Below are 18739 nucleotides of genomic sequence, written 5' to 3' on the forward strand. Positions count from 1 at the left end.
TGAATGCTGCTGTTTGATGTCTGAATCCCACTCCGGTTCGCATCTAGGGACTGCTGAGAGGACTTCATTACCGAGAGTTCCTGAGTCCGAGAGGTAGCAAAAAAAAAAGGTCAGGGCTAAATAAATCTAATGATTCCTTCTCATCTCAACATTATCTGGTGTATTCTGTTGAATACTCTGAACAGGGATGTCAACGGTTAACTGTCAGTTGGTTAACCACCAAGAAAATTTTTGAGAAGCTTCTGCATGTCGGTCTGGTTAATTCTGCTACTCTTTAGTTTACTGCACTTTGCTCCACCCGGATCTGGTGGGAGACAGACAGTCAGCTGCCCACTTCCCACTCTCCGGTCTCCACTGGTTAGCTAGCCTTGGCTGCTCCGCACTGCGCACCAGGTGGTTCAGGTGGGAGTTAACTATCGGAAACGCTCATTCTGCAATTACTAATGTGGTCCCAACCCAACAGCGGTGCCGTGGAAACATTGTGCTCACCCTCCAGATTTTGAGCCACAACCCCCGTTTAACATCACTCTTAAGATTCACGATGAGATGAGTTGAAACAAGCAACTACTTGCAATCAGCCGTTCTGCAACATTGTAAAAACCTGCTGGTTCACACCATGTCAACTAAATGAGACGGTGTATGATCTCTATGCAACAACTCTCTGTACTTGTTATGATTTACAGCTTTTCAGGCTTATTTTGTGGCTGAATATAATTTGTGACTTCTTAAAATATGAATGAGAATAGTGATAGTAAGATAGTGGCTACAGTTGCATTTGTAACAGTGATGAAACGGTAAAAAACAGACACAAAACCAGCATCAGATGGACTGTATTCATAATTAATACTCCACATAAATATAAATAACCAGCGCCAATTAATAAGTCAGTAAATGTGTGTGTATGGGTGGGGCATAAGCACATACAGTGAGATGCTGCAGCGACCCACCGTCCGACACTGGCACATCATGAGGATGGAAGCAGAGGGCTAGGCAGGGACGAAGCACCTGCTGCAGCAAGCGAACATGCCATCAGTGATCATTTTGACTTGACCAGCAGACTTCACTACAAGCTGATTGGCTGTTGAAACAGGTGACGTGCTTTACATTCTAAAACCAGCTGCCGGCGATTTGACCAGCTGAGTTGCAGGTAAAATCATCAGTGTCGAGCTCAGACCTGCCAGTTAACACTGCTGCAACTTTTCTCTGCAGCCTTCTAAAACACTTTTGTCTCGTTGCAAATCTTTGATCTGAACAGGGCTTAAGCTCTGTTAGCACAGTTAGCAGCATCAGCACAGTTAGTGGAGCTAACATAGTCAACAATGCTAAAGGGGTTTCGCGGCTCAAAATGATGCTGCTACCTGGGGGGAGACCGGAGGCTGGCCACAATATTTCCACAACAATGTCATCCCACTACAGGATGGCATTACAAGTGGTAATCAAGAGTGAGCAGTGGAACTCGCTAACTTGGCCCCCACCCGACTCAGGTAGTGCGCAGTGTAGAGCAGTCAAGGCTAATGTTAGCTAAGCAGTAAAGACCTGAGGGTGGGCAGTTTCTACATGTTTACACAGCTAGCCAGTTGTCAGTCAGCAAAGCCAACAGAAAATAAAAGGCCAGACATTTAAATTACATAACATTAAAATTTCATCACCTCTAAATGGTTAGCGCTTTAAACTAAAGCACTAAAGCTCACTGAGTCAATGGAGCACTGTAATAAAAGGAAATTAACCGATAGTTGCCGGTTAATGGATATCGGGCTTGCACAAAATGAACCAAAACTGACATCCCTGATTCAGAACATCAAATGTCTCAAAATCAGTTTGAAAATGAGAATTTAATAACTGAAGTCAGGAAATTAAATAAACACTTTGAGTGGGTTTCTGACAGGAAACAGAGCTACTTTCAGTTTAGACTGGGAGTTAACCATCATCATCGCACTCACTGCTTGTGTTTGACCAAGATCAGCTCGGTCGTACAAACGTCTCGTCATCACGTCACCAGAACTGTTGATTCTTCAAACAGCTCATCAGACTTCATCAACTCATTTAATTTTTTTTTTTTTTTTTTTTAGAACAATAGAAGCGCTTAAAAATGTTTTTTTTTAAGTTTTACTTTGTGAACAATAAAATTAAATCAAAGGGAACTGAACTGAATCTATTTTATTCTCTAAATCTGATGTGTTTGTGAGTGCTCTGCACTTTCAACCCATCTGGGTCATTCACACGTTGACTTCATCTGAGGCTCAATCAGGTCACATGACAGTCAAGTGAGAGTCATAACAGCTAAGTCAATCAAGTTGATTTGATTAATGTGACTGTAAAAACTCTGTTGACCTCAATGACCCTCAGCCAAAAAGAGGTTAAAATGTCTGAGAGCCTGTTGACACCTGGTAATAATACGTGTTTTGGGTGATCCGATCACAAGTGGACGACGCTAAATACAAGCATAAACAACCACCAAGAGGTCTTATGATCAGATCACTCAAACTACTTGCCGAGGTTGTCAGAAGCATTTGACCACATATCTTTTTTGAAGTAAATGCTAATGCTTCCGAAGTGTTGCATGACCATACCATCGTTTTGTCCTATGGAAGGAGACATGCTGGATTCTGCTGATAGCAATATCTCCAGCTGTACCCACACAACTGCTAACGTGTCTTGTCAGACTGTGGATGTAACTGTTCGCAGGGGCTTATGACCTTCTTTTGTAAATGATGTAGCCACTAACAAAATCTGAATACAAGTTGGAAATGCATGATAGATAGAGGTGAATGCTTGTTAATACCAGGTGGAAAAAGGCTCTCTGACTCCCCACCAGTCAGTACAGAAGAGCTAAGGGGCGTCTTACAGAATAAAACAAATCTTTGTACGCCCAGAGATCTCTTGACCTGGACGACTGAACCTACATGTTTACAAGCTGAATAAAAACATTTGCAGTAAACTGTTTTGTTGAAATAATCTTTGATGAGTCCTGTGGTTGAATTAAAAGGAAATGAACGACACTTAAGGCTGGTCTGCGCATCATTTTAACTTCAACAAATCATGTTCATGTAACTTCAAGATGAAGTGAGATCAAACAAACAAATCAGTAAAAGTGATGCATGTAGCACCCTTAAAAACCACAGCACAGGAAGTGACATCAGAGGACGCTGTGTCATCGAGTCTGATCCTTCAAGGTCAACACACCGCTACCCGAATCCCGATCCTTTAATCTTTGATTATCTGACCCGTTTCTGGTTTTGTTTTTGAGCAACAATGCTCCACAGTGAAAGATTCCCACCACCACCTTCGCTTTCAAACCAGGGTTCCTACTGCAGGTCCAAACTGGGCTGAACTGGAGTTTTCCCGCCTTCACTGGCTGGTTCTGAACCATTTCCCAACTCTTTTTAGATTTGGACTTTCAGAGTGCTGTGAAACACTCTGCATGGAACTCCACATGCCCAGTTCACCCACTTAAAGCAAGCCAAACTGGGCTTTCTTGTTTTCACATTGACTGGTTTTACTTTAAGATCTGGACTTTCATAAGTGCTGCTGACCTTCCAAGCTTCTTCCGAATATTCCCACTGATTCTGAAGCAACTGCTTCGGAATGCCCAACTGGCCCTGTCAGTCCAGTTTAAGGGATAAACTGGGGCTCTCAAATTCATTTTAGATGTTGACTTTTAAATTTAAGCTGCTACATGTGCACATAGCCCAGGAAGTAAGACAACCTGGGGCTTCATGCCATCTCTGACTGCCCATGAACCATTTCCTGGTCTTTTTTTTATTATTATTCTGACATCCATTGTGCTGATGAACTTCCAAGCCTCTTTGAAAGTTCACACAGATTCCAAAGAAAACTCCAACTGGCCCAGTCAGTCCAGTTTAAGGGCCAAATTGGGGCTACTTGCGATCATGGATTTTCTCTAACCTCAAACTTATTTTACAACTTAACTTTTTCAGTGCTGCTGAACTTACGGACTTCTTCCAAACCCTGTTCTGCAGGGAACGTCCATTTAGCCCAGTCCTGCCCATTAGTGGACCCATCTTTGACTTTCCAGATCTAGATTGGATCTTAACTTCAACAGTGTTGCTCATCTTTCAAGTTCCTTCCAAACATCTACCCAGTTTACCCAGTTCAAGAGCCAGACTGGGCCAAACTGCGGTTTCATGCCAATTACGACTTCCCTTTAAGAATTTTTTGAAACTCCTTTTGAATGTAGATTCCCACAAAGCTGCTGGACTTCAAGTCCCTGTTCAAACATCCCAAACCTCCACTGTCCCCAGGAAATAGAACATGTCCAGTTATCCCGTTAAGTGGTCCAAACTGAGGCTTCCCATCGCTGACTTGCACTGAAGCCTTTCTTGAGCTTGTTTTAGATCGCTCTCACAACTTTTTATGCCCAAACATATTTCCAGTTTGCAGTTTGCCCAGTTTAGCACAGCAGATCCTGCAGAAGTAACCTCAGGTTTCACTCTGAACTTTTTCTATCAACTCTAGATTTCTAACAAGACGCTGAAAGCATTACTTCACTTTGATATCAGGGCTGAGATACATTGCATCTGTGTTATGTCTTAGGTTTCCGTAATGTCACACCTCACTGCAACTTTTCAAACAAATTGTGGAAGTCTGATGTTAAAAAGCCAATCTGACTGTTAGAAATTAGAAATCCAGTCAGAAAGTGAGGACTGCAACCTGTTGGACAACATGACAGATAATTTTGCTCTCATTTCTTTGACCCTGCAAGGGTAAGGCTTCGGTATGCTTCAAATGAAGTTCTTATCAGCTCATCAAGTCAACAAATCTGAGATAAAGACCGGTGTCAGGACCAACAAGTCCCACATTAAAAACAAGTTCTAAGTCAAAACCAACACGTCCCAAATCAAAGCAAGTGAGTCAAGATTCAGAGTCAAGGGTCAAGTTCAAATAGAGTGGCTGTCGTATTATCCAACAGCATCTGAGACCACCTTTCCAATGTCAGAATAAAGTCAACTCCAAAGTCAAGATCAAGTTTCTTACCAAGTTCCTGGTCAAGACCAACAAGTCCCACATCAAAACCACCAAGTTCCAGGCCAAAAATATGTCAAGACAAACAAGTCCAGTCTAGAGTCAAGATCATCAACCTCCAAGTCTGTCTGGCGAATGGAGCGGGACAAATTGTCCAGATTTACTACAAGCTATAACAACATCCAAGAGCTGTATCGAGCCCTGAGCGAGCCTCAGAAGCAGCTTGCTGTTGCTCTGAAAATAGGTTGAAGGAGTGTGAAGCTTTGCCAAAATAGAGCCAGGGTGAGCTGTTTTTCAAACAAATGACAAATTGCTTGGCCTACTTGCTGACACACGGAGCAGGTTAGGACATCTTCAGTGCGAAAAACGGAACAACCTGATGTTCACTCACTTGTTTGTTTGCATCTCGTACAGTTAGGAGGAGCTGACCAACTTTCCCCAGTCAGAATTGATTATGAAGTCAAAACCAACAAGCTCAAAGCGAACAAGACAAGATTCAGTCAAGAGTCATATTCAGATAAAGTGATTGTCATATTACCCAACAGCACCAAAGAACACCTTTCTAATTTCAGAATTATATATACAGTCAACTACCAAGTCAAGAACAAGTCCCTAATTGAGTCCCAAGTCAAGACCAATAAGTCAAGATTCAAAACCGAAAGTTACATTAAAAAAAGTGCTTGGATCATCCAACAGCACCATTGACCACCTTTCCCGTGTCAGAAGTATGAATAAAGTCGACTCCCATGTCAAGAACAAGTCCCTTACTAAGTCCCAAGTCAATACCACTAAGTCAATATCAACAAGTCCAGAGTCAAACCAACAAGTTCCAAGTCAAGACCAACAAGTCAAGATACAGAGTCAAGTTCAAATGAAGTGCTGTTTGTATCACCCAACAGTCCTATGATCACCTTTCCCATGTCAGAATTAATAATAAAATCAACTCCCAAGTCAAGAGCAAGTCCCTTACCCAGTCCAAAGTCACTACCAACAAGTCAAAAATACAGAGTCAAGTTCAAATTAAGTGCTTTTTGTATCACGCAACAGTCCTGAGACCACCTTTTCCATGTCAGAATTAATAATAAAATCAACTCCCAAGTCAAGAACAAGACCCGTACCAAGTCCCAAGTCAATACCAACAAGTCCAGAGTCAAAACCAACAAATTTTAAGTCAAGACTAACAAGTCAAGACACAGAGTCAAGTTCAAATGAAGTGCTTTTTGTCTCATCCAACAGTCCTAAGACCACTTTTCCCATATCAAGTCAAGAACAAGTCCCAAGTAAAGACCAACAGGTCCACAGTCAAAACCAACAAGTCCCAAGTCAAGACCAACAAGTCCAGTCTAGTTCTCATACAAATTAGTTAAGTAGAGGTGTACTGATGCCTTTACAGAAGTGCTTCCTGTTGCTGTTGCCCATCAAGTGAATTGTTGCTTTAAACGTCTAGTTCAGTCTCTCCAAATCCCTCTAGTTACTACAACTTTAATATAACAGAGTGTTTCTCTCTTTATTCATAAACTCTCTGTTAAATACTTTAAACAAGAATTATTATTCTGACCAATAAAAATAAATCTGACACTACTCAGTCAGCCTCCAGCCAAGTGCAAGGATGAAGCAGAAAGTTACAGAAATATTTGTCAATGTATTTTCTCAACACATATCACAATAATTTCATAACATACAAGGACTTTCTCTTTCTCTTTTTAAATTTTAACAGTGCAACTTTTCATTTGTTTCAGTTCTGTCTGAAAAGGGCTGAGGCTCGGCAGTTAAAGGGAGACCGAGACATCTTAGTTGAGATGTTTTTCTACATTTTCGCACTTCACTTAAGTGATAAAAAATGACTTATTAGCATCATTAGTGCTCCTTTTAATTATTAACTATGAGTAGTGCTGTAAGCTAGGCTGCACTCACATGGCAAAGGACAAGCGGTTAGACTCACTTTCCCATCATGCAACAGATATTGTTTTAACAGTCAGTTTTTTTTCTGGCCACCCTTTAAACGACCTGAAGCTCTCGTTGTCACAGGACGGAGGGAAACGCGCGCGCGCGCACACACACACGCACACACACGCGCACACACACACACACACACGCACACACACACACACACACACACACATATTCACACCTTGATGTGTGAGCACTGACAGAAAAAACTTTTTTTTTTTTTTTTTGTATAGATCTGCGATCACAGGATGGAAAACAGTGAGGGCCGAGCCCTGCAGTTTGTAGCACCAACAATGAAGAAGACGCCCTCGGACGGAACGAGAGGCAGTTTGGCAGAAGGTGAAGAACAAATGTCAGCAATGTAACGTTACCATGACGATGGAGGGTCAAACTCCACCAGTGAAGAAGAAAAAAAGGAGGAGAAAATGATTTAAACAGTTTATTTTTCAGAATATTCCTGGTTGACGAAGGAGGTTAGGAATTAAAATTTAAGGTGGTTTTGTGGTGGTGGTTCTGTTGGTTCTGTGCTTCAGTTTTCTTAGTGTGTTTTTTACTGTTTGTTTCATGTTTCATGTTGTGTCTTTATGCTGTCTTGCTGCAAAAAGAATTTACTTTTGTGGGACAATCACAAGATCTGATCAAGATTTTATTGAAGCTGAAACAATTATCTTTTAATTTGTGCTTTTATTTTAAAAAACTCATCATGTTTTATTGGTTGGACGTTGGATGCCACTTTCTGGTACAGAAATAAATGAACTCTGCAGATGTTTAGTCAGTTAAAGTTACAGGAAACTTGTACAATTATGAATGTGTTTTTATTTCACCATAATCTATACAAAGAGCTTATTCCAAATGGAACAGAAGAAGCAAATTTGTGTGTAAATAAAAAACAGGTAACCGTTTAAACTCCTGTTTTTCTGTAACTTTAAATGGTTGTAATAATGAATCATATGTATAACAACACACATTTATGGATGGAGCACAGATCTAAAAGATTTAACGCAAAATATTTTTCCTAAAGAAACAGCAATTTGGTTGAGATGGAAATAAATGCATTAAATTCTAATAAAATGTAATTTTTTCAGTCTTTGTTGCTTTCGGGTCATTTATTCACCCAAAACATTCCATCACAAGCCTGTCCCAGCCAGATTGAAATTCCTGCTTTGCAGGGGAAAAAAAGCCTAAATTGTGATGTTATTTTCTAAACATTTAAGATGATTAAAAAACAAGGACGTGTTTGCATTTGTTTATGACTACGATACTACATTTTATCTTTTATAAGGAGCTATTTTTGTTTCATATTCTGAGGATGGGTCACTAAGGTATAGCTCCATCGTTGTTCAGAGTCAAGAACCATACTTTATGATGTCAGTTTTAATAAATAAATGAATTAAAATAACAAAATAAAAAAAATAAAACCTTTTAAAAATCAAACAAGTTTCTCTTGCATATCTGCTTTTTTGGACTATAATAAGTCTACAAAAGCTACTCTGATCACTGCTCTCAACTCTGTCAACGTCATCTAGACAACAAAAATCAGTCCTTCACAACAGTGAAAAGTGAGTGTCTTTGAGCTTGAACTCAACATTAACGTCAATTCCAAAAATGACTTCAAGGTGAGCAGGAAAGTGAAAGGAAAGTCAAAGACCGAAATCAGAAATGAACATCTTAGATCTTCAGACATGGTAACGTCACACTGCTAACCCAGACAGTGCTTCAGTGGTGAGTGAGAGAAGGTGGTCAAAGAGTTAGTGCAAAGTGTGCATGGCAACATACAATAACAGTTAAGCTAGGCTAGCAGGCTAATCCTGTCCACTCAGTGCTACAGAAGCTATTTTTCTGCAAATATTCCTCATCATTAACACATACTGGAATTCTACTGCATGTCCTTAGTGGCAGGTGACTTTGTGCTTTGCTCTCTGTGCCTGAGCTGAAGCCATTTTCTTCAGAAGGAGATGACAAACTTCTGCGTTTCTGGGTTTGTACCTCAGACATTTGTGTCCTAGGGGTGGATAAAGCTGGAGGCATTTTGTGGACAAGTAAGTGCTAATGTCAGACATGTAAGTTTGGAATCTTGGGAGATGAGGAAAATGAAAAATTATAAAAACACTGTCGGTTCTTGCTGTGGTCAGTGGGGCTGGGTATCAAACCCCAATGCATCAGTCACAATGAGTATTAAAGACTGTAAAAGTACCTGGTCAGATTTATAATCTTGTTGATGAAGCTGTTGATCAGATAGTTCCTTATTTAATTTGTTTATCCAGCTTGAGACTGCATTTAATTCAGGTTTTTTTTTTTTGTATTGACACAAAATTCAACATTTGAGAGTTTTGGCTTTCTTTAGGTGCAGGTAATAAGATGATGTACATGTTTTCTGTCATCTGAGATTATGTGGGAAATGTATATATTACTTTGCAGGATTTGCTTATACATCCACGTGTTAAAGTACTTCAATTTGTCAGGTATTTTAGAACAAACATTTCTGTCTGGTTTGTCTTTCAAAAAGTGTTTTATATCACAATATACTAAAAAAAAATTACAACAGATTTTATCCATGTCCCTGACCTCAAGCTTCCCTCATAGATAAAGTCTTTTACAGTAAAATATGAGAGTGAAATAGCAGAAAAAGTTTTGTTTTAGTTGCACGAATCCAATTCTGCTTGCATGCCCTCAAATGTTGCAGACAGAGTAATGCTCAAACTTGTTTTGTGTTTTTCAAGATCTTTCATCGTCAATAATCTTCCACACGCTCCTGATTGTACGGTTTCTCAAGAATTTCTGGGGCTGTTTTTTGGGATTGTTGCGGCCTGGAATGCCTGATTTCATGACAGCTTTCAAATAAATGTTGTTGTTTTTTGCGATGAAATTGCAGGGGCAAGGGAAAATTTCAAAAACAGTTGTACACTCTGGGGCGTCGGTGGTTTAGTGGTAGAGCAGGTGCCCCATGTACAAGGCTGTTGCCGCAGCGGCCCGGGTTCGAATCCAGCTCGTGGCCCTTTGCTGCATGTCATCCCCCCTCTCTTTCACACTTACCTGTCCTGTGCATTAAAGGCAAAAATGCCCCCTCCCCCCCAAAAAAAATAGTTGTACACTCCACTCTGTCATTAAACCTGTTAATATCCGCCTGGTAGTGTTAGCTAGTTAGCCGTCTCCCTGTATGTGTGACTCTGTGTCAGGCACAGAGCTCTGGTCGGCAGCAGCAGTCTCATGATAAAGAGAGAGAGGGTTGCTAACTTTCCGATAATTTTCCTCTTCCTTGCCTGTGTGCCCCTTGTGTATCATTTTTTGTAACCTCTCTAAATTCAGATTTTTTGCAGTACCATGAATGCACACTTCAAACTTGCGCTCTGACATTGTGGAGCACTGAACGGTTTATATATTCCAAAAAGTCTCCAAATAAACAGTCCAGCTCGGAAAATTAAAAAATCAAAATGTGGGGCAGGTGTTTTAATCGCATGTGGGGGAGCTGGGTGAATCGATGCGCTGCACGCAGCTCTACAATGAAGTGAGATTTTAGCCGTTTCAAATAGTGAAATTTGCTGTAAAGTTACTGTAAAGTTAAACTTTTAAAGCAACAATAAAAGGTTTGATAAGAGACTGAGGTACCAGGCTGAAGGTGCCTTTTTGGGAAAACAGGCCTTTAAACTACAAACATGACTGCCCCCCACCACAGACTTGAACCCGACATTAAGTGTTTTTCATTAGTTTTAAACGATTTCATTAACGACCTCACTAAAATACAAAAAAACAAGTCTGAATAAAGGTTTTGATAATTAGCCTCGACTAAATAAATGATTGACTTTAATGTGAACGTTTTTCTGTAGTTGATGAGGGCCTTGAAATTTTGTGTCTCAACTCTCCCTGTCTCACACACACAGACACAGACACAGACAGACAGACAGACGCAATCAGAAACATCTACTAAACCAACACAAACACAACAAACCAAAGCTGTTTAGAACAAAGGAACTCTTTAAAGAGGAGAGCGGAGCCGAGCTTCAATTCACATTCAATCCAGGACTTTGTTTTCATTTCCACTTACTCTTTGTTGACTTAATTAACTTTTACAGGCTTGAAAACATCCAGATTTATTGTCCAACAGTTGCAGCACAGCATCCTAAAATCTTATTTTGTTTTATTTGTATGAAGGTGAATTGAGGCAGAGCTCCATTAAAGAGGTCATTTTTTCATATTTAGCACAAAGAACCTTTACAAGGCTCTGACCCGTAGTACCTTCTGTGTCTATCCACTCCAGGCTGAACTTCATCTGGGGCTTGATTCAATCCTGGAGACATGTCTCCTTCCCCTCTTCCTCTTCTCTCCTTCCTTTACATCACTCTGTTCTTTTATCTGTTTTTTTTTATTATTTAATTTTTTTATAAATCGACTGATCTGAAGCAACGCAGCAGACGACCAAACCTCAGCACAGAAAATGACAAGTCTGGAGATAAAGGATACAAGGAGGCAAGGAAGGAAGAAAGGAAGGGAAGATGGGAGAGGAAGAGGTTTGATTTCAGGTCCGGCCACCTGAGGAGTCGTTCTGCTGGTTTCAGTCGACACACAGACAGACACACAGACAGACAGACATGCAGATAAAGATTCACTGGTTTCTAACAGCATCCAGTCTGTTTACAAGTGCAATGAGAGCCGATGGAAGGACAGAGTGTTGAGGTTTGGCTTCATTTATCCTCCTCGATTGGCTCTCTGCTGTTGCCAATCTGGGATTTCCACCAATAAGGGAAGAGGGCATGTAAGGGGGTGGGGTTTTGTCGCAGGTGAGGTAAAAGCTGAGTGAGGGCTGATACAAAGGATGAGGAGGAAGAAGAGTGATGACAGCTAGTGTCCCTCTTTCTTTGAGGCGGTGCTGCTGCCCTCTCCTGCCTCCTCTTCCTCACTCTTCCCTGCTGTGATGGAGCAGATGGAGGAAGAGGAGGCAAGAGCAGAGGAAGAGGTGGAAGGCAGCGGCGGGTTGACGTGCAGCTCCACCGGCGTCAACGTTATCTCAACCTCACCCCGCTCCTCGTGCAGCGTGGGCAGAGGAAGAGGAGGGTGGAGGTGTGCTGCAGGTAGAGGAGCGGTGCTGCTGTTGTTATTGCTTGGCCTAGGAGCTTTTTGGATGACCTCCACCATTGGGGTCCGTCCCGACGCCGCCAGCTCCCAGCTGGGGTTCCCTGGACTCTGGAAAAGCAGCAGCGGCCTGCTGTGGCGGTCAGCCTCCACTGCGCCACCTGGCTGACACTGCACCACTACCCCGCGGTGCTCCACCAGCCGGTGAGCAGGGTCCGACACTGCTGGTAGCTGACTGACAACCAGGCCCGGCTGGTCCTGGATCACCAGCTCCAGCACCTGCTGCGAGGAGGAGGAGGAAGAGGAGGAGGAGGAGGAAGCTTTCTGGATGACGCCGCCGGTGAGGGAGGTGATGATGGGAGGATGGGAGGGAGGGGCAGGAGGGGGAGGCTTGGGAGAAAGAGCAGCAGGAGGAGGAGGAGGCAGGGTGTCTTCCGGTCGAGGTTTTCTTGGTCTACCACGTTTCCGTTTCACTGGAGGAGCAGCAGAACCACCAGACACACCCACAGGGCCACCGCTTGATGCCACCACCTCCAGGGGGCGCTTGCTGGCATTCCCTCGTGCTTTCTGGACCACTGAGGTGGGGGCTGCAGGGGTGTGCTGCTGCTGCTGCTGCTGCTGAGGAGGAGGAGGAGGTGGAGGAGGAGGTTGTGGCGGGGGCGCAACCTTCTCCCGCTCGTACGACAGACAGCCCTGAGGCAGGATCATCACTGGGACGGGCCCGCCCTGCTGCTGGGGCAGCGTCGCCATGGCAATGACCTTCACCCCACCACCACTAGCGGCAGCAGCAGCAGCTGGGCCTCCGGGTCCAGAAGCCCCCCCGACACCTGAGGCGTCTTTGGGAGCCAGTGAGGGGGGAGAGGAGCGGACCGATAGCTGGGTCTTATCAGGGATGGAGCTCCGAGGGAGGATTCTGGGTAACTGCTTCATGAATGCCTCCACCTGTATCACATCATATCACAGGTAATCAAGTTACTAAACGAACTGTTTATTGATAACTGTGGAGAAAAAACAGAGTAATAAAGTCTGACAGCACACAAACACTTAATTACAGCTGCAAGCAGTGATGGACGCACCCATAAGCCTTCCAGCATGTCAGGGTTACTTGTGGGACGCCAGCCGACGTGGCTGTGGGACACTGCGTGCATGGCATGATTTAAGGCCCATTTATACTCTCATTATGTACAAAAATAGATATGTCCATTTCAAAGCTTGTAAACATCACTGCCCTCATACTTCCACGTGTCCTAGATGTTGGCATTGATACAGCCAATAGATGGCTTTAGAGGGCGGAGTCAAAAATTTCACACAACAGCAAACGAGTCGACAGTGGAGGAGGTGGCAATAATATACCTCTAACCTCGTTAACTCCGTTCGGACGCCGGCGTCCGTGCTCCCTCCCTCCTCTGTTAAATGGGATCTCACAGGTGCACTACGTCATCAAACCATGTGATGTTTGGTATCACCGGATTCAGGAAGCTCTCGGCTTCCTGAATCCGGCATCGTTTTTCTTTTATTCCTTACGGTTTTCGCACCAGAGCAGCCTAAATACACAAAGTCCAAAATCGTGATGAGTGGTGACAAGCCATGTCATGCCGTTTTTCGAGGGGAAAAGTTAAAGCATTACTCGCGATCTCATGCCGAGCCGTCCGGGGAATACATAGCTGGTTTATAAAAGGTGAGATCTCACTCCTACAACTATTTTTGGCTGAGATATACCGCCTAGAAAGTTTGATCACAACTTTCATGTTTCATATGGCTTTATTTGGTGATATTTTATGGTGTTTCTGTCATAAACAACATCAGCTATCATAATCACACCTGATTTCAATAAGGTACGATGTTTGAAGCTGGCTGAGTGTTGTTTGATCACTGATAGTACTGTTTTGAAGCGGAGTGAGCGCTCTGTCATTTGGAGCTCCGCCTGGATCTTTTCATGAAAAAACACTGTAGAATGGTCATACTTTGAGCAGTCTTCTTCAAACTTGAAACAAATGTTCATTGATAGTGTGCCTACAGCCCCACAGTTTCATTTACCTGCTCAGATAAAGCCACAGACAGTTATTCATCCTGAAATTAATTTTTTATTTTATTTTAGGCAAAATCTTCATCTTTTTACTGACTTCAGAGGCCCATTACTCTGTCTCTGTATCACCTAGAGTGTTTCTAACACTTTCACAAGAAACTTCAGAGAATTTGCTTTCTGGAAAGACCTCACGCATGCATGTAGTCAGAGCGGCAGAGCGGTTCAGAGGCTACAGTCATTTTAATTTGGGTATTCATTTTAGGCGTTTTCGCTAAAAAATGGGGGTGGAGTGCAAGAGGTTTTAAACGGGGACAGCGTTGTAGACAGCAGTATGTGGACGGAGAATTCTTTTCACTATATTATGGATTCATTCTGTTAAATTTCTTTGTCGTCTCCTACATTTGTGTCTGGCTTGAACTACACTACTCTGCCTACAGGATCTGCGGAGGTAATGCTACATTTTGTCTGTATCTTTAAGCTCTCAGAAAACGTATACAAATACAGACGAAATGAATGCAGAGTATGAACACAAGGCTCCATCCATCTGTGTAACTAACATTAAATGGGCCCTTAACTGTGTGGAGTATGTGGCACTGGCAATGAGGTATTGCAAATTGTGTACCACTTCCTGTGTCCACTACATAGCGCTAGAAAACACACACTGATTATATGTCATGTTGCTGTATATCATGTGTTGACCACACCATGTAAATCAGATGATCTTCGTCACATTACGCTGACATATAAAATTTTCTGTTGCGAGTTGGTGGCACTCTGACTATAAATAAATAGGCATGCAGATGTCTTCAGACCAGGACTCCTATCGAACATGTTTGTTCTTTATTCTGCGTAACATTGCAAATATTAGGGCCTATCCTGTCCCAAAAAGATGCAGAAAAATTGGTCCACGCTTTTGTTACCTCTAGGCTAGTTTACTGCAATTCCCTATTATCAGGTAGCTCTAATAAGTCTTTAAAGACTCTCCGGCTGATGCAGAATGTGGCGACACATGTACTGCCAGAAACTAAGAAACGAGATCATATTTCTACTGTTTTAGCTTCTCTGCGCTGGCTCCCCATTAAATCCAGAATTGAATTTAAATTCTTCTCCTAACTTACAAAGCTCTAAATGGGCAGGCTCCATCATTCCTTAGAGAGCTCATAGTGCCATATTATCCCACAAGAACAAGAGTGCTGTGAGAATGCAGGGTTACTCGAGGTTCCTCAAGTCTCCAAAACTAAACACAGGAGCCAGAGCCTTCAGCTATCAAGCTCCTCTTCTGTGGAATCATCTTCCTGTTTCAGTCTGGGAGGCAGACACCGTCTCCACATTTAAGACTAGACTTAAGACTTTCCTTTTTCATAAAGGTAATAGTTAGGGCTGGCTCAGGCTTGTTTTGGACCAGCCCCTAGTTAGGCTGACTTAGGCCTAGTCTGCTGGGGGACCTCCCATAATACACAGATATCGCTAACTCGGCTTAACTGCATGTCACTAACTCGGCCTCTGCTCCAGAGCCTTTGTGCTCCACTGACTGGCAGGTTACCTCGTATCGCAGCTACGCCTGGATGGTGTGACGTGGTTGTGCTGCTGCCGTGGTCCTGCCTGATGCCTCCTACTGCTGCTGTTATTATTAGTCATACCATTATTATACACATGATTATTATTGCCACATACATATACTATCATATATTAATATATAATAACAACATATGATACCGCAATTACTGTTATTATTATAATATTATTACTAAAATTAATGTTATTGTAAGTTATTGTCATTACTGTCTGTCCTGCATCTCTCTCTCTGTCTCTGGCTCTGTCTCTCTCTGTCTCAATTTCTCTCTGTCTCTGTCTCTCTTTCTGTCTCATTTTGTCATATGGATTACTGTAAATTTATTATGTTGATCTGTTCTGTACGACATCTATTGCACATCTGTCAGTCCTGGAAGAGGGATCGCTCCTCAGTTGCTCTTCCTGAGGTTTCTACCATTTTTTTTCCCTGTTAAAAGGGTTTTTTGGGGAGTTTTTCCTTATCTGCTGTGAGGGTCCTAAGGACAGAGGGATGTTGTATGCTGTAAAGCCCTGTGAGGCAAATTGTGATTTGTGATATTGGGCTTTATAAATAAAATTGAAATTGAATTGAATGAATTGGGGCAGACTGGAGCATGTACACTGGAGTTACAATTCACTTCCTGTTTGGTGGCAAGACATGGAAATTTGACGCCTCGACACATGGGTCAACCAGGACTCAAGCTAATCATAACTTTTCATCTCAAAGGACTTTAGATGGCACAGACAAAATTAGATAGGGTTCCTTAAAGCATAACAAAAGCATAACAAAAAATACACTAGAATTGCAGAGTCAATATAAATTGGCTGACTTCCTTTTGGGTTCAGGGTATGGCTTCATGAGACTTTTTCTCAAGTCCTGGGATGTTACGTGTGCCTCCTAATTGACGTACATCTAGGTGAAAGGTATTATGGGGACTACTGAGCCACTTAGTCAAACCCGATCATGAGACCTGTAAAATATTATATTTTTTACCAGCGCTGATGTACGTGCAAAGTTTCATGAGTTTTTGAGCACCTCTAGAAAATAAGACACACACACACACACATATATAAATACATATATAAAATTAAAAATTGAATTAAATTAAATTTAAAAATAAGATTCACTGCGCGAAATAATAATAATTCCTTCACTTTCAAGAGGGTCCTACAGTTATCAACCTACCGCAGGACGCAGAGAGGAGGAAGAGGACGAGGTGGGAGGAAGAGGAGGAGCATCCAAGGAGGAAGGTTTGGCTGCTGCAGCTGATTTATCTCCAGGCAGGGGCTTTAGTGAAGAGGAGGAGGAAGAGTCAGTGTGTTCCTTCTACAGACAGACAGACAGACAGACCAACAGGAAGTAGTGAGCAGCAGTGACAAATTATCAATAAGTGATCAATGTTTGAACAGAAACACATGATCACCTTCTGATCAGCAGCTAGGTCGCTCTCAGCTTTGGAGATGACGGGTGTTTTCTTGATGACCTTGTGGGGTTTGGCTGGACCTCCTGCAGACAGACAAACAGACGACTCAGCTGTCAATCATCCCTGAACAAACATCAGTTTTACAACGATTCTCTTCTAATGCTATTTATTAAACTACCTTTTAAAAAAAAAACAAAAAACAAAACTTGTAACAGAGTCTTCTTTACAGTGTCAGTGTTTCCCCTACCATTATATCAGGGGGGCACCCCGCCCTCCCAACAGCACCCCCCGCCCCCCCTTGAAGGTCAATTTAATTTTATCTAATTAAATATTCTATATAGCGCCAGGTCACAACAGAAGTCATTTAAGGTTACCTTTCCTATAGAACAGGTCTATACTAGTACTGCACGATTCGATAAAAATGTGTGACTGCGATTTTAGTGGGCAATATTGCGATATGAGATTGCGATTACAGTATAATAAATAAATGCTATCATGAGTCTTGCTTAATGCAGTGTTTCCCCTACCATTATATTAGGGGGTAGTAGGGTTAATCGTTAGGATTATAACGGAACTACTACTCTTATCGGTACTGCTTATCGATCCGGTATTTTAACGGTACTCTTATCGATACTTTTTGAGGAAGAAAAAAACAAATCAAGAACATAAATTGCTTTATTTTCTCAATTCTCATTATGCAACAAAATAGTTTTTTAACAAAACATTTTACTTTTTACAACTTGAAATGTAAAATACATAAAATAATAGTGTTGTCACGGTACCAAAATTGGGACCCACGGTACGATACCAGTGAAAGTATCACGGTTCTGAGTAGTATCACGATACCACAGCAAAAATGAGGCAGATGTGCCTTTTGTCATTTATAAAAAGATAAATCACTTTTCTATAATACATCAATGATATTTCAATGGAATAAATTACTTATTGACTTATTCATACTTCAAAAACAGCATCAATAAGTGATTAACATAGGGGGGATCAAAATAAAATAAATAAATAAAATAAAAATCAACCAAAACTCAACCAGCCACCCTCCTCCCCTGGCAAGTAAAGAACAGTCCCTAAAGTGCGGTAAGGTTTGTGGACCGTTACCTGCCACAAAGAGAGAAATGTGAACAGCTCGTTTCTCCTCTGACATGTCACATACCTGTGTGCCGCCACGGCTCGGCTGTCCAGGTACTACTGGACAGTCATGACATCAACAAAGAGGAAAATATTGGACCTGGAGCCAGGCTCCTCCGTCGCTGGTAAGCCGTACTTGCGCTGCGGAGCACTATGGCCACCGTATTTGACAGGAATACGTATTCCTGTCTGTGTCTGTGACCCCCGTTCAACCCACAACCAACAGGATTTGCCTGCTGCTGGTTGAAATCTGCACTCGCACAGCGTGCTCCTGAATGACACTATCTATTCTAGGTATGTTAGGTATTCTAGGTATGTTAGGTATTCTAGGTATTTTATATGGTGATGTAACATTAATCACTATGGATATATGGGGGGGGGGGGGGGGAATCCCACGCACCCAGCCCAGGCTATAATTGTGGTTATATTCATGTATTTAGAAGTATCTGAAAAATACACAAATAAAATCCCAAATCTGAAATGTGTTGGCTGCTAGCATAATGTTACAAACCTGGACTGGACGTAGATGAACTAGCTGTGCTAGGGCAGTCAAACCCTGTACATCTTTCTGTCTGAATATGATGCACTTTCGCAA

At 42.2% G+C, this 18739-nt stretch overlaps 1 protein-coding gene across 2 annotated transcripts in view; it reads right to left on the minus strand.

The window, feature by feature from the left end:
• Window positions 1-6605: 6605 nt before the first annotated feature.
• Window positions 6606-18739, minus strand: part of rfx5 (regulatory factor X, 5) — a 44155-nt gene continuing 32021 nt past the window's right edge. Inside the window, exons 9-11 of one of the 2 annotated variants that reach the window (XM_050033979.1) lie at window positions 17002-17084; window positions 16764-16865; window positions 6606-12942 (exon numbers count right to left, since the gene is read on the minus strand). In XM_050033979.1, the coding sequence (XP_049889936.1) occupies window positions 11770-12942; window positions 16764-16865; window positions 17002-17084 (1358 nt within the window). In that variant the 3' untranslated portion in view covers window positions 6606-11769. Of the gene's footprint in view, window positions 12943-16763; window positions 16905-17001; window positions 17085-18739 lie in introns of both variants that reach the window. The other variant, XM_050033978.1, reaches the window with a different exon arrangement.

This window comes from Epinephelus moara, chromosome 22 (assembly GCF_006386435.1).
Source record: "Epinephelus moara isolate mb chromosome 22, YSFRI_EMoa_1.0, whole genome shotgun sequence".
Taxonomy (NCBI): domain Eukaryota; kingdom Metazoa; phylum Chordata; class Actinopteri; order Perciformes; family Serranidae; genus Epinephelus; species Epinephelus moara.